The sequence below is a fragment of the Berghia stephanieae genome, chromosome 3 (assembly GCF_034508935.2).
Source record: "Berghia stephanieae isolate SIO BIC M18660-M18661 chromosome 3, UCSD_Bste_1.3, whole genome shotgun sequence".
NCBI lineage: Eukaryota > Metazoa > Mollusca > Gastropoda > Nudibranchia > Aeolidiidae > Berghia > Berghia stephanieae.
Window position 1 is genome coordinate 6,708,955 of NC_088362.1, and position 15,804 is coordinate 6,724,758.

General features: G+C 35.6%; 2 protein-coding genes across 2 annotated transcripts in view; one reads left to right on the forward strand and one right to left on the reverse strand.

Moving 5' to 3' along the window:
- The window catches only part of LOC144967074 (uncharacterized), a 17,424-nt gene extending 15,510 nt beyond the window's left edge, over positions 1-1,914 (reverse strand). Inside the window, exons 1-2 of the mRNA XM_078903892.1 lie at positions 1,766-1,914; positions 1,100-1,178 (exon numbers count right to left, since the gene is read on the reverse strand). Of these exons, the coding sequence (XP_078760018.1) occupies positions 1,100-1,167 (68 nt within the window). The 5' untranslated portion in view covers positions 1,168-1,178; positions 1,766-1,914. The remainder of the gene's footprint in view (positions 1-1,099; positions 1,179-1,765) is intronic.
- Positions 1,915-2,667: 753 nt separating this feature from the next.
- On the forward strand, positions 2,668-15,020 carry LOC144967075 (uncharacterized). The gene is made up of 6 exons (XM_078903893.1): positions 2,668-3,268; positions 5,258-5,336; positions 6,358-6,503; positions 8,199-8,339; positions 9,744-9,920; positions 14,190-15,020. Exons 1-6 carry the CDS (start codon positions 2,998-3,000, stop codon positions 14,663-14,665), a joined length of 1,290 nt encoding a protein of 429 aa, XP_078760019.1. The 5' UTR covers positions 2,668-2,997; the 3' UTR covers positions 14,666-15,020.
- Positions 15,021-15,804: the final 784 nt, after the last annotated feature.

Sequence of the window (15,804 nt, forward strand, 5' to 3'; positions counted from 1 at the left end):
GCGCATTCCACCCAATTTCATTAGCGATATTGTGTTTCTGTATTTGGACATGGCGAAAGTTATATTGTGACATCTGCAGGATGTTTTGGTTAATAAATTTAGATAAAAATAATAATAATTTAAAAAATCGAAATATAAAACCAGAAAATAGATGTTGCATTGAAGGTAAAATAATGTTTTAGAAAGACCTTATTAAATGTGATGAACAGTCAGATGGCTCCATAGCGCAGTGGACAAGCTGTCAGACTCCAGCCTTGAAAGTACCGGGTTCGATTCCCATTGTTGACATTTTTTTGGGTTTTTTGGATTTACTTTGTTTTTGTTTGCTTTTTTTTTTCTTTCTTTTTTTTCAAAAACTTTTTATCATGTTTTTAAAAAACTTCGATTTTAATTTTCTAAAATTATTTATTTATTTGAGATCAGTATTTGTGTGCCATGTTTCTTTTTACTTTTTATTTTATAAATTATTGTTATTATTCTTTAATTTATTATCATCGTACATCGGTAATCACTAAGCAGCGTGGTAAACTACAATCTAAAACTATTTAAACTTCACGGACGTATGCAGCAACATTTTCATTAATTTACCATCACCGCCAACGGAGGTGCATAAAAACGATGCGTTTTTGTACACCTCCAACGGAGGTGTATAAAAACGCCACCAAAATTATAATATCACCTTACAGGCGTCATCTCTTGTCCTAAATGTTAAACGTTGCTGTTGGCCAGGGACACCTTGTAAAGCGCTTTGAGCACGTTTAGTGGATATTGCTCTATGTAAAAGCTCAATTTATTAAGCCTTTTTAAAAAAATGTCCAAATTGAGAGATCAATTTTTTCCAGCATAGGTGCAATTTTAGGACTGACTTATATCTGTCAAACATAATTTTTGTTGAATTTTTACATTTTTTTTACAAAAAGAAACTGCTAAAAGAAAAAAAAAAAAAAATATATATATATATATATATATATATATATATATATATATATATATATATATATATATATATATATATATATATATATATATATATATATATATATATATATATATATATATATATATATAGAAATAAGGGTAATAATAATAAAAACAGTACCTAACACTGTCTTGTAAAGAATGCTGAGCCAAAAATGATGATAGATGCTTATGCACTTTTGCTTCCATGATGATAAGAGCTGTAAAGAAAAGAAAAAAAAGTGTAATAATAACAATAACGAACTATTGATGATATGGCAGATTAACTCTTACTCTTAATACACTTATGATGATACTTAATCACGACTATCTTAAATGTCAGTTGTACGATAGCAGAAGAAAAAAAACAAAAAGCAAGGCATAAAAGATGTTTTCCTTCAGTGACTTTTGGGATTACCAAACTACTGGAGCAATATGTAGTGTTACGCGATGTGTCGCTCTACTTTTATGTCGCTATGTGAATGTTCTAGTGGTATGACACTCGCTTTAAGTAAACTTTAAGGCCAGTAGTGTTGATTTGAATTTGAAATCCAAATGGTGGTTACTACCGGGAATGCAACAGCAAAAAGTTCGTCAGTAAACAACAAAGGCAAATAGAGGACCATTTTCTGATTTTCACAAGTTTTGGTATCATTATTAAAATCGTATTGAAAAGCACTTATGATATGATGACTTATGATATGGGTTTCATTGGAGTTGGAGCTAAACCGCGAAACCCAATTTGAATTTTTTACCACTCTATAGATCTAGACGTCTATCACCATATTTTATAGGTCACAGATCTCACCTTTATCACTATGTGTTTTTTACAGCAGCATCTGGATTGGAGAAGGCAAGTAATTGTGAAATTCAAACTTCAAAGTCAAAGTAAAATCTAAATCTAAGACAGACAGATCTGTGTTTATCAACAATGGAGACAACTACTTTCGTTTTCTCAGCCAGGCAAAGATGCCAGATAGTTTTAGCGAAGTTACCAAAAATCACAAAGCTCGACAAGACTTCTCTGCAAATATAACACTATATATATGAAAATGAAAATGAAACCCATATCATCAGGTACAGCGCTGATATATTTACAATTGGAGAAGAAATTAGAGAAAGGGAGGATAAAAGATTTAAAAGATGAATAAAAATCTAGAGAAAAAGAGATAGACAGAAGGGGAAAAAACTGCTTTAATTTATTACAGTGCCTTGATAACTTTTTTAGACTGACAGTGCAGGTTGTTCTAATTATTCAGACATTCGCGGAAACAGTTGACTTTTTTAAGCCAATAGCTATTTATTAATTTTTTTGTTTGTTTGTTTTTTTCTGTTTTTTTTTTTTTGTGGGGGTTTTTCTGGGGGTGGGGAAGGGTGTTATTTTTGGTTTCTTTGGTGTGTTTTTTGTTGTTTTTTTGTTTTTTTTTTGTATTGTTTTAGTTTGTTCGTTGTCGCTTTTTTTTTTTTTTGGTTTGTTTGTTTGGGGTTTTTTTGTTGTTGTATTTGGGGGGGGTTGGGGGGGTTTGTTTGTTTGTATGGGTTTTTTTTTTGGGGGGGGGGTTGGTTGTTTTGTTTTGTTTTCTTCACTCATTTATTAGCAATAAATAAGTAAAAGTTGGTCACATCCATTTATGGTTCCCTAGCCACAATAGCCATGGATATTACTGTGGTCTCCTTAGCCTTTACCATCTTTTTAAAAAGTTTGATCGTGGGTTGACGAAATCCGGAATCTGCTGTACCATCTATTTGTTTACTTCTCAAACTGATGACCGCAATCCAGGATAAATAGTCGCAACGCCATTTAAGAACGAGGCCATACTATATGCAAATATTTAGCCAGAAACAAACATTGAACTTGCAAATTTCTATGAGGAGAATGCATGTATTCTTTGATGAGACTGTAGATTACTAGGACGTTGTGGTTGTCCACCGGTCCGGTGGTCATGGCCACCCACCACTCCTTTTAGTTCAGCAGACGATGTTGATGTTTCACCACTCATCATATTCAGCTTGATGTTTAGATATTAGGATTGAGAATGGATGCATTACTTTTTAATAAACACGCATCATCCAAGCACACAGTTAGGCGTGTCTTGGGTTCCAAAAGGCTTATATTTATATTGCCTTGCTCTTTATTGTCGTGGGGGTTCTTACGATTATTCGACTCGTTACACAAATGAGAACATCTTTGGAAACTTCCACTATGAAAGTGATACTGATTTTGAACTCGTTACCCTGCCTAAAAACTTTGCTTACTCAAGAGGAGCAAGGTGTTTGGATGGCACTCCTCCAGCGTATTATTTTAGAGCGGGTAAATCACGATTATTATTATTACTGTTACTGTGTAGTGTTACTGTTGTGTTAGTGTTACTGTTTTTGGGGGGTTTTGTGTTTTTTGTTTCCATGTTTCTTCCCTCATTGTTTAGCACTGTGCCAATCTCACCGACGTCAAATTTTATTCTTTTTTTTAATGAGATCCTTCAGAAACTTGTGGGGTTTTTTTGTTGTTTTTTTTTGTTTGTTTGTTTTTTTTTTTTTGCATTTTTTATCCTTTGAAATGGGATTGTTCAAGTTCAAGGGCAAGGGGATAATTTAATGAAACTTGAAAAAGTGTGAGAAAACAAGTGTGTTGTGTGAGGCGTCTGACATAAGAAATGGCAGTTGTCAGTATGTTTTTATAAGCCAGAAAGCTGACACTGGAACAAAAACAAAGAAGCTAGAGATGACCGATTCTGAGACTTCCTATATCAGCTGCCATTTGCAGGGCTGCCAAGTGTCCCGCATTTTGAGGCTGTGTCCTGCCGTCCCGCTTAAGGCAAAAATGTCCTGCATTTCCCTGAATTGATAAATTTGTTTCATTACCTCCACAGCTAACTTTTTAATATGATCCCTCGCCCCTCAAAAAGGGACCAGATCTTTTTGGCACCATTAAGAAGAACCATTTTTCTGGTCACATTGGCACTATAGTGCTAAATTATTTGTCAATTGGTCATTATAAGCTTTTTTTTTTTTTGGAGTGCATTACTACGATCCATATGCCATATCAGATCACCGTTATTATTCCATTATCACCACCTGCCATGATTACCGGTGATGTCACCCCCCACCCCGTCCAAAAAAAAAAAGGTGTCCCGCATTTTGACTTTGTGAACTTGGCAGCCTTGCATTTGCATTTAACAGACCAAATATAGTGGATCTATCCTTTTTTTTTTTCTTTTTTTTTTTTTTTTTTTTTATTTGGTGCAAAGTTACTCTCCCATGTTTCCCAGGGTGTCCAAGTCTCTCGGGTTATTGTCCCTATCCTCCCACTTTAAGTTCTGATTTAAAATCAATCAAATTGAGACATGGGTGCCAGTTTTCCAGTTCATGCCGGAATTCCGGTTTCGCGATATCTCGAAGTCAAATACCTCCGGTTTCAGTGGGGGGCTGAGTGATGGGCACAAGCCGGTGTCCATGACTAAATTTTTCAAAAAATGTTGAGGGAGTACCTCTGGTACTCTCTGTCTCTCTCTGTTCCTCTCTGTTCTTTGACTCCCCTAGAGAGAGACAACTGCACTGTGAGTATTTCACTATGCATTATAAGTTGGTTTTAAAATCAAATTAATTTCCTCATTGTGTCAATATGTTTGCTGTGTAATCATTTAATAATGGTATAAAAACGCTGATGAAATAAGAGTAAAGTTAAGGACACATTTTCAGTAGGAACATTTTCAGGTTTGGCAAAGTGTCGAGATTTTAGTTTCAGGTTTCAGTACTTCTTCCTGCTGGTGCACCCATGAATTGAGAAAACTAGTTTCAATGTACTTGTTGTGTAAAAATGTAAAGGTTTGATTTTGAAATAAAGTTTTGAAAGATATTAAAATTTATAAGTTGATTATTGTCCCATGTCTCCATGTATATATGTGAGTGTTGGTGGGTACTTTTAGATACTAGAGTGCTCGAAAAATTAATTAGAGCATGTAAAAATAGATAAGGACGCTCACATTGTATTTTGTCAGGACAATCGTTTCAGTGCTGGTCGCACCTCCTCAGCTGACGATAAATCTGTAGTTCCTCATTGTTTATATTTGCATCCTTACTTACTTACTTATCCGAACCAGCGACCACCTGAGATCTAGCCCTTCGGTCTTGTCCCATGACGTAGAAGTTACTTTAGAAGTCTTTTGTAGTTGTTCCAGGTGACTATAAAGTACTGATGCTTGGATTTGGTGGGAGGAATATATTTGCATCCCTATTTCTTGTTCCGGTGTGTTTGTTATTAATTATATATATATATTTGTTTTGTTTTGTTTTTTTGCAGGTGCCGTTTCTTCTCAGTTCTGGATCATTCATCTCCTTCCAGGAGCATGGTGTGAAAATAAGCAACAATGTTATGAAAGGTTAGTTTTTGCATATTGTCCTTAATTGGGTTTTTTCCAGAAAAGCGTTTTTAAAAGGTGTTAAGCAGTGCTGATGGTTTTCCTCGGATCCACGGAAATCCGCGATTTTGTACTCAGAGGGGAATTTCCTCCTTTGAAAATACTGAATTTCTCACAAGCAAATGTACAGGTAGTGATAGACTTAATGTGCAGTGAAACTCTCCAGAATTTAGCTAGAGTATCAATGATAATTTATAATCTCAAATGCTCTAAAAGTGGGAATTCATGCAGTAAAAATGGGGCTTAAAGGCAACTGGTCAAAAATTTTCCTCCTTTTTCACATTTGTCACCATCAGCACTGATTAAGTAAGTGGTGAGAATGTTGGACTAAACATTCTGTGTCATGTTGGGAGAATTTTCTTATTCTTATGTCATAGTATGAACAATGAAAATGTATGATAAAGGTTTAATTGATATATTTAATTTATTCTCAACTCCTGATTTGTTTGTCAGATATCTGAGTCTTGAGTGTCAAAGGCTGATGACAGACTTTGTTTATTATATGTGTGCGTCCCTGGCATAATCAGTTGCATGGTGAAAATGTTTGTTTTGCGGGGTTTTTTTTTTTTTTGCATTTTTTAAAAGCCCAATGTCTCCTGAGCATTTTAATCTTTATTTGAAGCAAATCGGGTGATTTATGGTCATATGCATGGGCTAGGGTGTGAAACCCTGATTTTGAGAAAATCGCTTCCAAAGTTGACAAGAGTTTATATTAAGTATAATAATTACCTTCATATAAATATTAAAATAAAATATTTAGGAGTAGACTTCTATTAAAATATTTCATCAATATGTAGAAAAATGTTTGATTAAATGATTTTTGATGAGATCTCATTTTCCATAAAAATTGACCTATTGACTAAAATTGTCAATATCTCGGTTCAAAACTTTTCACCATGCGACTGATTATCTCAGGGACGCCCACATATCACTTTATAAACGATGAAGTTAAACATTAATGTTTCTCAATCAATCGCAACAGGAGCTTGTCACAGTTGGGATCCAGCAAGAAAGCAGACACCTCTATTACACCAGGTGGAATGTTCTCCAAGGATTGTAAAATCAATCCACAATTTTGTACCTGGAATGTAGCTGTCTTTCTATATTGTGATGGCAGTTCGTTTCTAGGTAAGTTTGATCAGTATGGAGTTTCCCATAGCTCAGTTGGTAGAACACCATGGGTGCCAGTTTTCCGGTTCATGCCGGAATTCCGGTTTCGCGATATCTCAAAGTCATATACCTCCGGTTTCAGTGTGTTGAGTAAAATAAGTTTGCTGTGTCATCATTTAATAATGGTATAAAAACGGTGATGTGAAGTTTAGGTTTGGCAAAGTGTTGAGATTTTAGTTTCAGGTTTCATCACTTCTTCCTGCTGGCACCCATTTAGAGCACTCACTTCACACGCAAAGGGACCGAGATCAATCCTGGGTGCAGTCGAGATTTTGTCTGACCCCCTGTCCACCCAGCAGTGAATGGATAGCTGAGTCTGTTAGATTTGGCAGAAAGTACTTTGCGATGGACTAGTGTCCTATCCAAAGGATAGCAAGCAATTGCTATTGTCTATTTCACACTATAGAAACCATGATTAACTCCCGACTCCATGGTTCTGAAGGACTACCTTACTTTTATTTTAATCAGTAAATTTGAGAGGGATGCTCAAGATATAGTAAATTGTTGTAAAGGATGCTCAAAATTACGGCAAGTTGTATTAGCTGTTTGCAAAGCACTGCACATCAGCATTTCAGTTGAGCTGCCTTATAAAACAAAACACTTGATTGAATTTTTATTTTTAATCTCACAACTTTTGAGCATTCTCTATTATATTCTTTTTTAATTATGTTTTTTTACTCAACATAACACAATATTGTCATCTAGTCATTCCATGAGGACATCAAACATTCAATATCAACAAAAATCACTCGTTTTCCAAATGAGCAAATTCCGGGCTAATTAAAAAGAAAAGAAGAAAGTGCCTGAAGCATACTCAATCCAGGAATCCCTTGTTTCAATGCTATGTCTTGTTGACCCCAAAAAAACATCAACCCAAAGTCTCCCAAAAAGACCATTAATGAAGAAAACGACTCAAAACAAAATGAACTGAAACTACTTTCTTGGCTTGAAGACTGGCTCTGCGGTAGAACTCAGGAAGTCGTCATTTATTTGATCGAGATTGATGTTAACATTAGCTCAATTAGTCTATACAGCACACAGAACTTGTTTAAATCTGTGTTCAGCCAATTAAAAAAAAAATTGTGTATCCATTGTTGGTCTAGCGTGGTAGGTTTGCTGGATCAAATATTAGATCCACTCTAAAAAGATAGTAAAGATTCATGTTGTTTATTTCATTGTACAGAAAAAAGGATAATCTCCAACTCGGAGTGCTTCATTTCCTACAGTAACACTATTCATGGCCAATTATTATTATTATTATTATTATTATTATTATTAATTATTATTATTATTATTATTATTATTATTATTATTATTATTATTATTATTATTATTATTATTATTATTATTTATTATCATCATTACTATCAGTATTATTATCATCATTATTACTACTATTTTAATTACTTTTTTCCCCCTATTACAAGAGCTGTAACCTAACAATAATTGCCTATTTGGACAATAAAGATTATTATTATTATTATTATTATTATTATTATTATTATTATTATTATTATTATTATTATTATTATTATTATTATTATTATTACTATTATATTATTATTATTATTATTATTATTATTATTATTATTATTATTATTATTATTATTATTATTATTATTTACTAATTTTTAAAAAAAAACATATCTACAGGAAATGTCTCTAGTCCAATGATTTACAAATCAGCCAAGATTTACAGTCGAGGGGCACTCAACTTTGATGCTCTGTTGGAATATGTTTTACTCACCACAAGATTGAAACAGGCTGAGCAGGTTATCTTGACTGGTTCTTCAGGTAATGTCGATGATGGAGAGAGAGAGAGAGAGAGAGAGAGAGAGAGAGAGAGAGAGAGAGAGAGAGAGAGAGAGAGAGAGAGAGAGAGACTTGCCACAGGCAGTTAACAAAAATGAATTAATTTTTTAAAATAGCTTTTTTGTTTGTTTGTTTTTTTGGGTTGTTTTTTTTTTTTTTTTTTTTTTTTGTTTTTTTTTTTTTGGAGTGTGGGGGGGGGGGGGTTGAGGGATAAGTTTTTGTTTTAATTTGTTATTGGTTGCTTTGTTCGGGGTTTTTTTTCTTCTTCTTCCTTTCTCTTTATTTATTTGGACAACGTTCAACACTTTTATGTTACTTAATGTGAGGACGTTTCTAAACTATGTTTTACTTATATTGAATGTTTCCAAAGGATTTTATGAGTTTTCATAGTTGAGAATGCATCTTTCTTTTTTTTTTTTTTTTTTTTTTTTTTTTTTGTATCAAAAGTTTTGATATTATGAAAACTGTTTTTCACAATCTTGTTTATTCTTTACCTTCATATTCGTATCTCCTACAAACTCTGAAGTAGTTTAGATAGTTGTTATCTTTAAGATTTATTAAAACAGATTTCTTAATTAAATTATTTTTTATTTACCAACATTCAGGTTGTACATAAAATGTTAATAAAATTTCACTTCATCCATTTACAGCTGGGGGCATAGCTGATTTGATTCATGCTGACTGTCTTCACATTCAGGTTGTACATAAAATGTTAATAAAATTTCACTTAATCCATTTACAGCTGGAAGCATAGCTGCTTTGATTCATGCTGACTGTCTTCACATTCGGGTTGTACATAAAATGTTAATAAAATTTCACTTAATCCATTTACAGCTGGAAGCATAGCTGCTTTGATTCATGCTGACTGTCTTCACATTCAGGTTGTACATAAAATGTTAATAAAATTTCACTTAATCCATTTACAGCTGGAAGCATAGCTGCTTTGATTCATGCTGACTGTCTTCACATTCAGGTTGTACATAAAATGTTAATAAAATTTCACTTCATCCATTTACAGCTGGGGGCATAGCTGCCTTGAATCATGCTGGCCGTCTTCACATTCAGGTTGTACATAAAATGTTAATAAAATTTCACTTCATCCATTTACAGCTGGGGGCATAGCTGCCTTGATTCATGCTGGCCGTCTTCACATTCGGGTTGTACATAAAATGTTAATAAAATTTCACTTAATCCATTTACAGCTGGAAGCATAGCTGCTTTGATTCATGCTGACTGTCTTCACATTCAGGTTGTACATAAAATGTTAATAAAATTTCACTTCATCCATTTACAGCTGGAAGCATAGCTGCCTTGATTCATGCTGGCCGTCTTCACATTCAGGTTGTACATAAAATGTTAATAAAATTTCACTTCATTCATTTGCAGCTGGAGGCATAGCTGCTTTGATTCATGCTGACCGTCTTCGCACGAGACTACCCCCATCCGTTCATTCCCTCCACGTTGTTGTCGATGGTTCCATGTTTGTGGATGTTCCAGATATTAAAGGGAACGCAACTTTAGCTAACCTATTCCGGAATATTTATGAACTCCACAACATTAAAGGTTTGTCCAGAACTTCTTTTTTTTTTCAAACTTGATTGTTGTTTACTTCTTTTAATTCTCTCCTTACCAGCAGCCATTTTTCAGAATTAGTCCCGAAACTTCACACCCACCCAACACAAAAATAGATTTTTCTTTCTAAAACAAAAAAAAAGCAACAAGTACATTCCATACATAATATTGTTCAGCAAAATGAGTTCTACAACACAATGTCAAGTTTCTACGATAGCTATGACAAAAAAATTTCCTTTTAATTGTGTGATGAACAAAAGTAATCTAAATGACAACATTGTAATGATTTTCCCATGGATGGTAAGGAGAGGTTAAAAAAAAAAAAAATTTAATTGAGCTTTATATAGCGCAATATCCACTAAATGTGCTCAAAGCGCTTTACAATGGGTCCCTGGTCAACAGCATTATTTAACATGTACGACGGGACATGACGCCTGTTAGGCGATATTACAATTTTTCGGACAAAGACAACGCTGTGAGAGAATGTGAGTAAAGAGCCTTTTTCAAGGACTCAACTATGCGCAGAGCATGAGGCTCGAACCCAACCCAGGACTTTCCGATCCGAAAGCGAGTGTCATACCACTAGACCATATAGCAGACACACAACAATTTTATCATAAAAGCGTTTCAAAGGATTAATGACTATGAAGTTTTAGGAATGTTTACACTGAAGGAAAGGTAATTAGTTTTTTACTTTTTGTTTTGTTATTGATTAATCACCTTACCACCTGCAGCAAAATCGTCACATTTGTTACGACACAATATAAATTTTTCTTATTCAGATATGTTTTGTACATCACAAACATTGAAGAATGATCTTTGTTTAATCAATAAGAACATAACATTGTTTTGTAGAGAGCTTGTTTGAGTTTTAAAAAACAATTTTTCTGCTGGTTAAACCCGCCATTTTGGGAAAATACTGAAAATGATCGGTAAGGAAAGAGTTAGGTATGAACCTAACCTTAATGTGATCCAATGCCTCATAATGGTATTATGCCAGGTTTATCTAAATGCTAAAATTTGAATCTGGCATGGCAGTTTTTTGAAAAATAAAATCCAAAATTTTGAAACCAAATTCTCAAATTTTGCAAGCAAAATACATTTGCAAAAATTTTGAAAAAAATTTGCGGTTCATATTTCGTAAAAACTGACAATAAGTTCACGAAAGAGAAAAGCGTTGTGAGCCTGAGTAATTGGTATAGAGAGAGATTTAACTAAAAAATGATCATTATAAAAAGATTATAAGATTTTTTAAATTCCTCCCCAACAAAGCTGTTGCAGGCCTGCCTACCCTCAATCTCAAATTTCAGGGACATTCTACGGATAAAACCTCACACTCGAGGCACAATACGTTCCTGTTGGTGTCCATCAAGGGTGTCAGTTTTCCGGTTCATGCCGGAATACCGGTTTCACGATATCTCGAAGTCAAATACCTCCAGTATACTAAATTTTTTCAAAAAATGTTGAGGGAGTACCTCCGGTACTCTCTGTCTCTCTCTCTCTCTCTCTGTTCTTTGGCTCCCCTAGAGAGAGACAACTGCACTGTGAGTATTTCACTATGTATTATAAGTTGGTTTTAAAATCAAATTAATTTCCTCGTTGTGTCAATATGTTTGCTGTGTAATAATTTAATAATGGTATAAAAACGGTGATGAAATAAGAGTAAAGTTTAGGCCGCATTTTCAGTAAGAACATTTTCAGATTTGGCAAAGTGGCGAGATTTTAGTTTCAGGTTTCAGCACTTCTTCCTGCTGGCACCCATGGTGTCCATATCACATCATTCTACATTCACTCCCCAGTGACATTCACCTCTCATAGTCCGGAGTTCACTCCCTACTAGTGTTCGCCTACCATAAGTCCCGGGTTCATTTCCCACTGGAATTCATATTGTGTTTCCATGTTCAATTTTCCTACTGGAGTCCATTTTCTGTGGTTCCACGTTCAATTCCCACTAGTGTCCATCTCCCATAATCCCGGGTTCACTCCCCAATGGTGTCCACCTCCCATAGCATCAGGTCTACTCCCCACTGGAGTCCATATCCCGTGGTTCCATAGTCCCGGGTTCATTTCTCACTGGAATTCATATTCTGTGGTTCCACATTCAATTCCTACTGGAGTCCATATTCCGCGGTTCCACGTTCAATTCCTACTGGAGTCCATATTCTGCGGTTCCACGTTCAATTCCTACTGGAGTCCATTTTCTGTGGTTCCACGTTCAATTCCCACTAGTGTCCATCTCCCATACTCCCGGGTTCACTCCCCAATGGTGTCCACCTCCCATAGCATCAGGTCTACTCCCCACTGGAGTCCATATCCCGTGGTTCCATAGTCCCGGGTTCATTTCCCACTGGAATTCATATTCTGTGGTTCCACGTTCAATTCCTACTGGAGTCCATTTTCTGTGGTTCCACGTTCAATTCCCACTAGTGTCCATCTCCCATACTCCCGGGTTCACTCCCCAATGGTGTCCACCTCCCATAGCATCAGGTCTACTCCCCACTGGAGTCCATATCCCGTGGTTCCATAGTCCCGGGTTCATTTCTCACTGGAATTCATATTCTGCGGTTCCACTTTCAATTCCTACTGGAATTCATATTCTGCGGTTCCACGTTCAATTCCTACTGGAGTCCATTTTCTGCGGTTCCACGTTCAATTCCTACTGGAATCCATTTTCTGTGGTTCCGCGTTCAATTCCCACTGGTGTCCATCTCCCATAATCCCGGGTTCACTCCCAATGGTGTCCACCTCCCATAGCATCAGGTCTACTCCCCACTGGAGTCCATATCCCGTGGTTCCATAGTCCCGGGTTCATTTCTCACTGAATTCATATTCTGTGGTTCCACATTCAATTCCTACTGGAGTCCATATTCCGCGGTTCCACGTTCAATTCCTACTGGAGTCCATTTTCTGCGGTTCCATGTTCAATTCCTACTGGAGTCCATATTCTGCGGTTCCACGTTCAATTCCTACTGGAATCCATTTTCTGTGGTTCCACGTTCAATTCCCACTAGTGTCCATCTCCCATACTCCCGGGTTCACTCCCCAATGGTGTCCACCTCCCATAGCATCAGGTCTACTCCCCACTGGAGTCCATATCCCGTGGTTCCCCGATCACTCCTCAGTGGTGTCCGCCTCTCATAGCCAATTATCTTTTAAGTTCGAACCTGAAAAATTGAGCTTTAAAAAAAACATTAAAATTGAGCTTTATATAGCACAATATCCACTAAGTGTGCTCAAAGCGCTTTACAAGGGGTCCCTGGTCAACAGCAACATTTAACATGTAGGACAGAACATGACGCCTGTTAGGCAATATTACAATTTTTCAGACACAGACAACGCTGTTAACGGCCAGGTACTCATTTTACACCTGAGTATGGTGAGAGAATGTGAGTAAAGAGCCTTCTCCAAGGACTCAACTATGCGCCTAGCACGGGGCTCGAACCCTGGACCTTCCAATCCGAAAGCGAGTGTCGTACCACTAGACCTCATAGCCGCACAAAAATACAAGAGGTTCTATCAATTTTTTATGGTGCACACACAAAATCTCAAAAATTTGCAAAACATTGCAGATTTTGCAGCCGTAATTCAAATCAAGGAATTTTTGTGAATTTTTGCGGCCGCAGGCTTTGCAAAAATCCGCCATGCCAGTTAAATGTATAATTTAAAAATTCAAGGCTTGGGGTAAGTTCATATGTTTTATTGACGAAACTGGACATACTTTGATAGTTTTTTAAATCACATTTCTAGTTATTTTATCTTTAAATCACTTTTTTGTATTAAGCCGGAAAAACTACCGTTTTGTAATTTTTGTAATTTGATTTGTGTTTCATGTGATTGGCAAATATATATATATATATTCAATGAGATGAAAATAAAACTACAACTTTTACATTGGTTACATCATTTTGTTTTGTAGTGCGGCTATGTGGTCTTGTGGTATGACACTCGTTTTCGGATCGGAAGGTCCTGGGTTCGAGCCTCGTGCTCGGCGCATAGTTGATCCTTGGAAAAGGCTCTTTACTCACTTTCTCTCACCGTACTCAGGTGTAAAATGAGTACCTGGCCGTTAACAGCGTTGTCTTTGTCCGAAAAATTGTAATATCGCCTAACAGGCGGCATGTCCTGTCCTACATGTTAAATGTTGCTGTTGACCAGGGACCCCTTGTAAAGTGCTTTGAGCACATTTAGTGGATATCGCTCTATATAAAGCTCAATTTATTAATTTATTAATTATTTTGTCTTTGAAAAATATCTTAACAGCTGCCGAGAGCATCCAGGAGTGTACGACAACATCAAAAGAGGGCTGGAAGTGTCTGTTGGTGGGTAACTACCACAGCTACGTATTCACTCCAGTCTTCTTCATCAACTCCGTCTTCGACACATGGCAGAGAAATGAACTTCTCCAAATCCCTTGCTTTGAGGAGATTTGTCCAGACCATTACATCGAATCTGTGTACACAGCAAGAGACGCTGTCCACTTAGTAGCTAAAGATGTGAATAAGGCTGAGAAAAACGGTATTTTTCTCACCAGTTGCCCTGCCCATTCTTTACTCAGTAAGCGGACTTTCTTCGAATTGCGTATGGGGAAAGAAGTCATGAGTGATATTTTATCTTTATGGCTTTTACACAGTAAAAGTCGCAAGCTATCGGATTCTCCGTTGACTCTACTAGAAGGAATTGAGACCTGTGGAACGTTTAGACATGGATGGACTGTTGGACCTGCTCCAACGTCTTAATTTTATGGTTTAGATTTATTTTTATTTGCCACACGCTGAGAATGAATAGTCTTAACCCTTTACAGATGGGGTTTTAATTTCACTCTAAACTACATACCTGCCGAATTTTTCGTAATTTTACGAATTTTAGACAAATTTCATGGCCAATTACGAAATTTTATGGAAAATTACGAATTTTTAATTCTTAGTAATACTTAAATAATAATAATTATAAGAAAAAGAACTCCTACTATTACTACTACTACTACTACTACTACTACTACTACTACTACTACTACTACTACTACTACTATAATAATGATAATAATAATCACAATAATAATACTGTTGTTGTTGGTACACAATTTCAGAAAAATTTACTAAAAATTGACATAAAAATTACTAAATTTGAAGTTTTCAATTTGGCAGGTATGTAATGTAAACTGACTCAAAATTTTACTGTTTTCACTGAAAGAATAGTAACAGCTATGCATTCTTAACCTCAACGAAGGTCTGGTCACATTAGTGTTACTATTCTCTTGGTTAAAACAGTTCGACGATGAACTGTTGTAACCAGAAAAATAATGGAATGAAGTATTTATTGAAAAATATTTCGTCTTTGAAGGGTTAAATGTATTGTTGTCATTTGTCAAGTTTTGTTGTGTTTATTCATCTTAAATACGCCACTACCACATTATCCCATTCATCTGTGGTGTTTCATTCATCCTGTTTTGTTGATAAAGGGGAAACCCGAAACGTTCATTTGATCTGTTTTTGTAATTAAATTGAAGCTTACATTCAATTTCACATTATTATTTGTTTCTAAAGTGAGATGTATAAAATGCCATGAATCTACTTCTGAAAAAAAAAAAAAATATATGATAGACCTACAAAGAACAGATAGAATTCTGGGATTCAATTATTTATCTTGAAATAATTGTTGCAGTGTAAAAACTGAAACATACTTGTCAATGTCAGCAAAGATTTAAATTAAGTCATTTTTAAATTTGTCAGGAAATATTTCTCACTTTGGAATAAAACTCTTTATATTTGGCTTTTCGATGGGCTTTGTGTATGTGTGTGTGTGTGTATGTGTGTGTGTGTGTGTGTGTATGTGTGTGTGTGTGAAAGCAAAGTGATTAAGCTAGTTGGGAAAGACA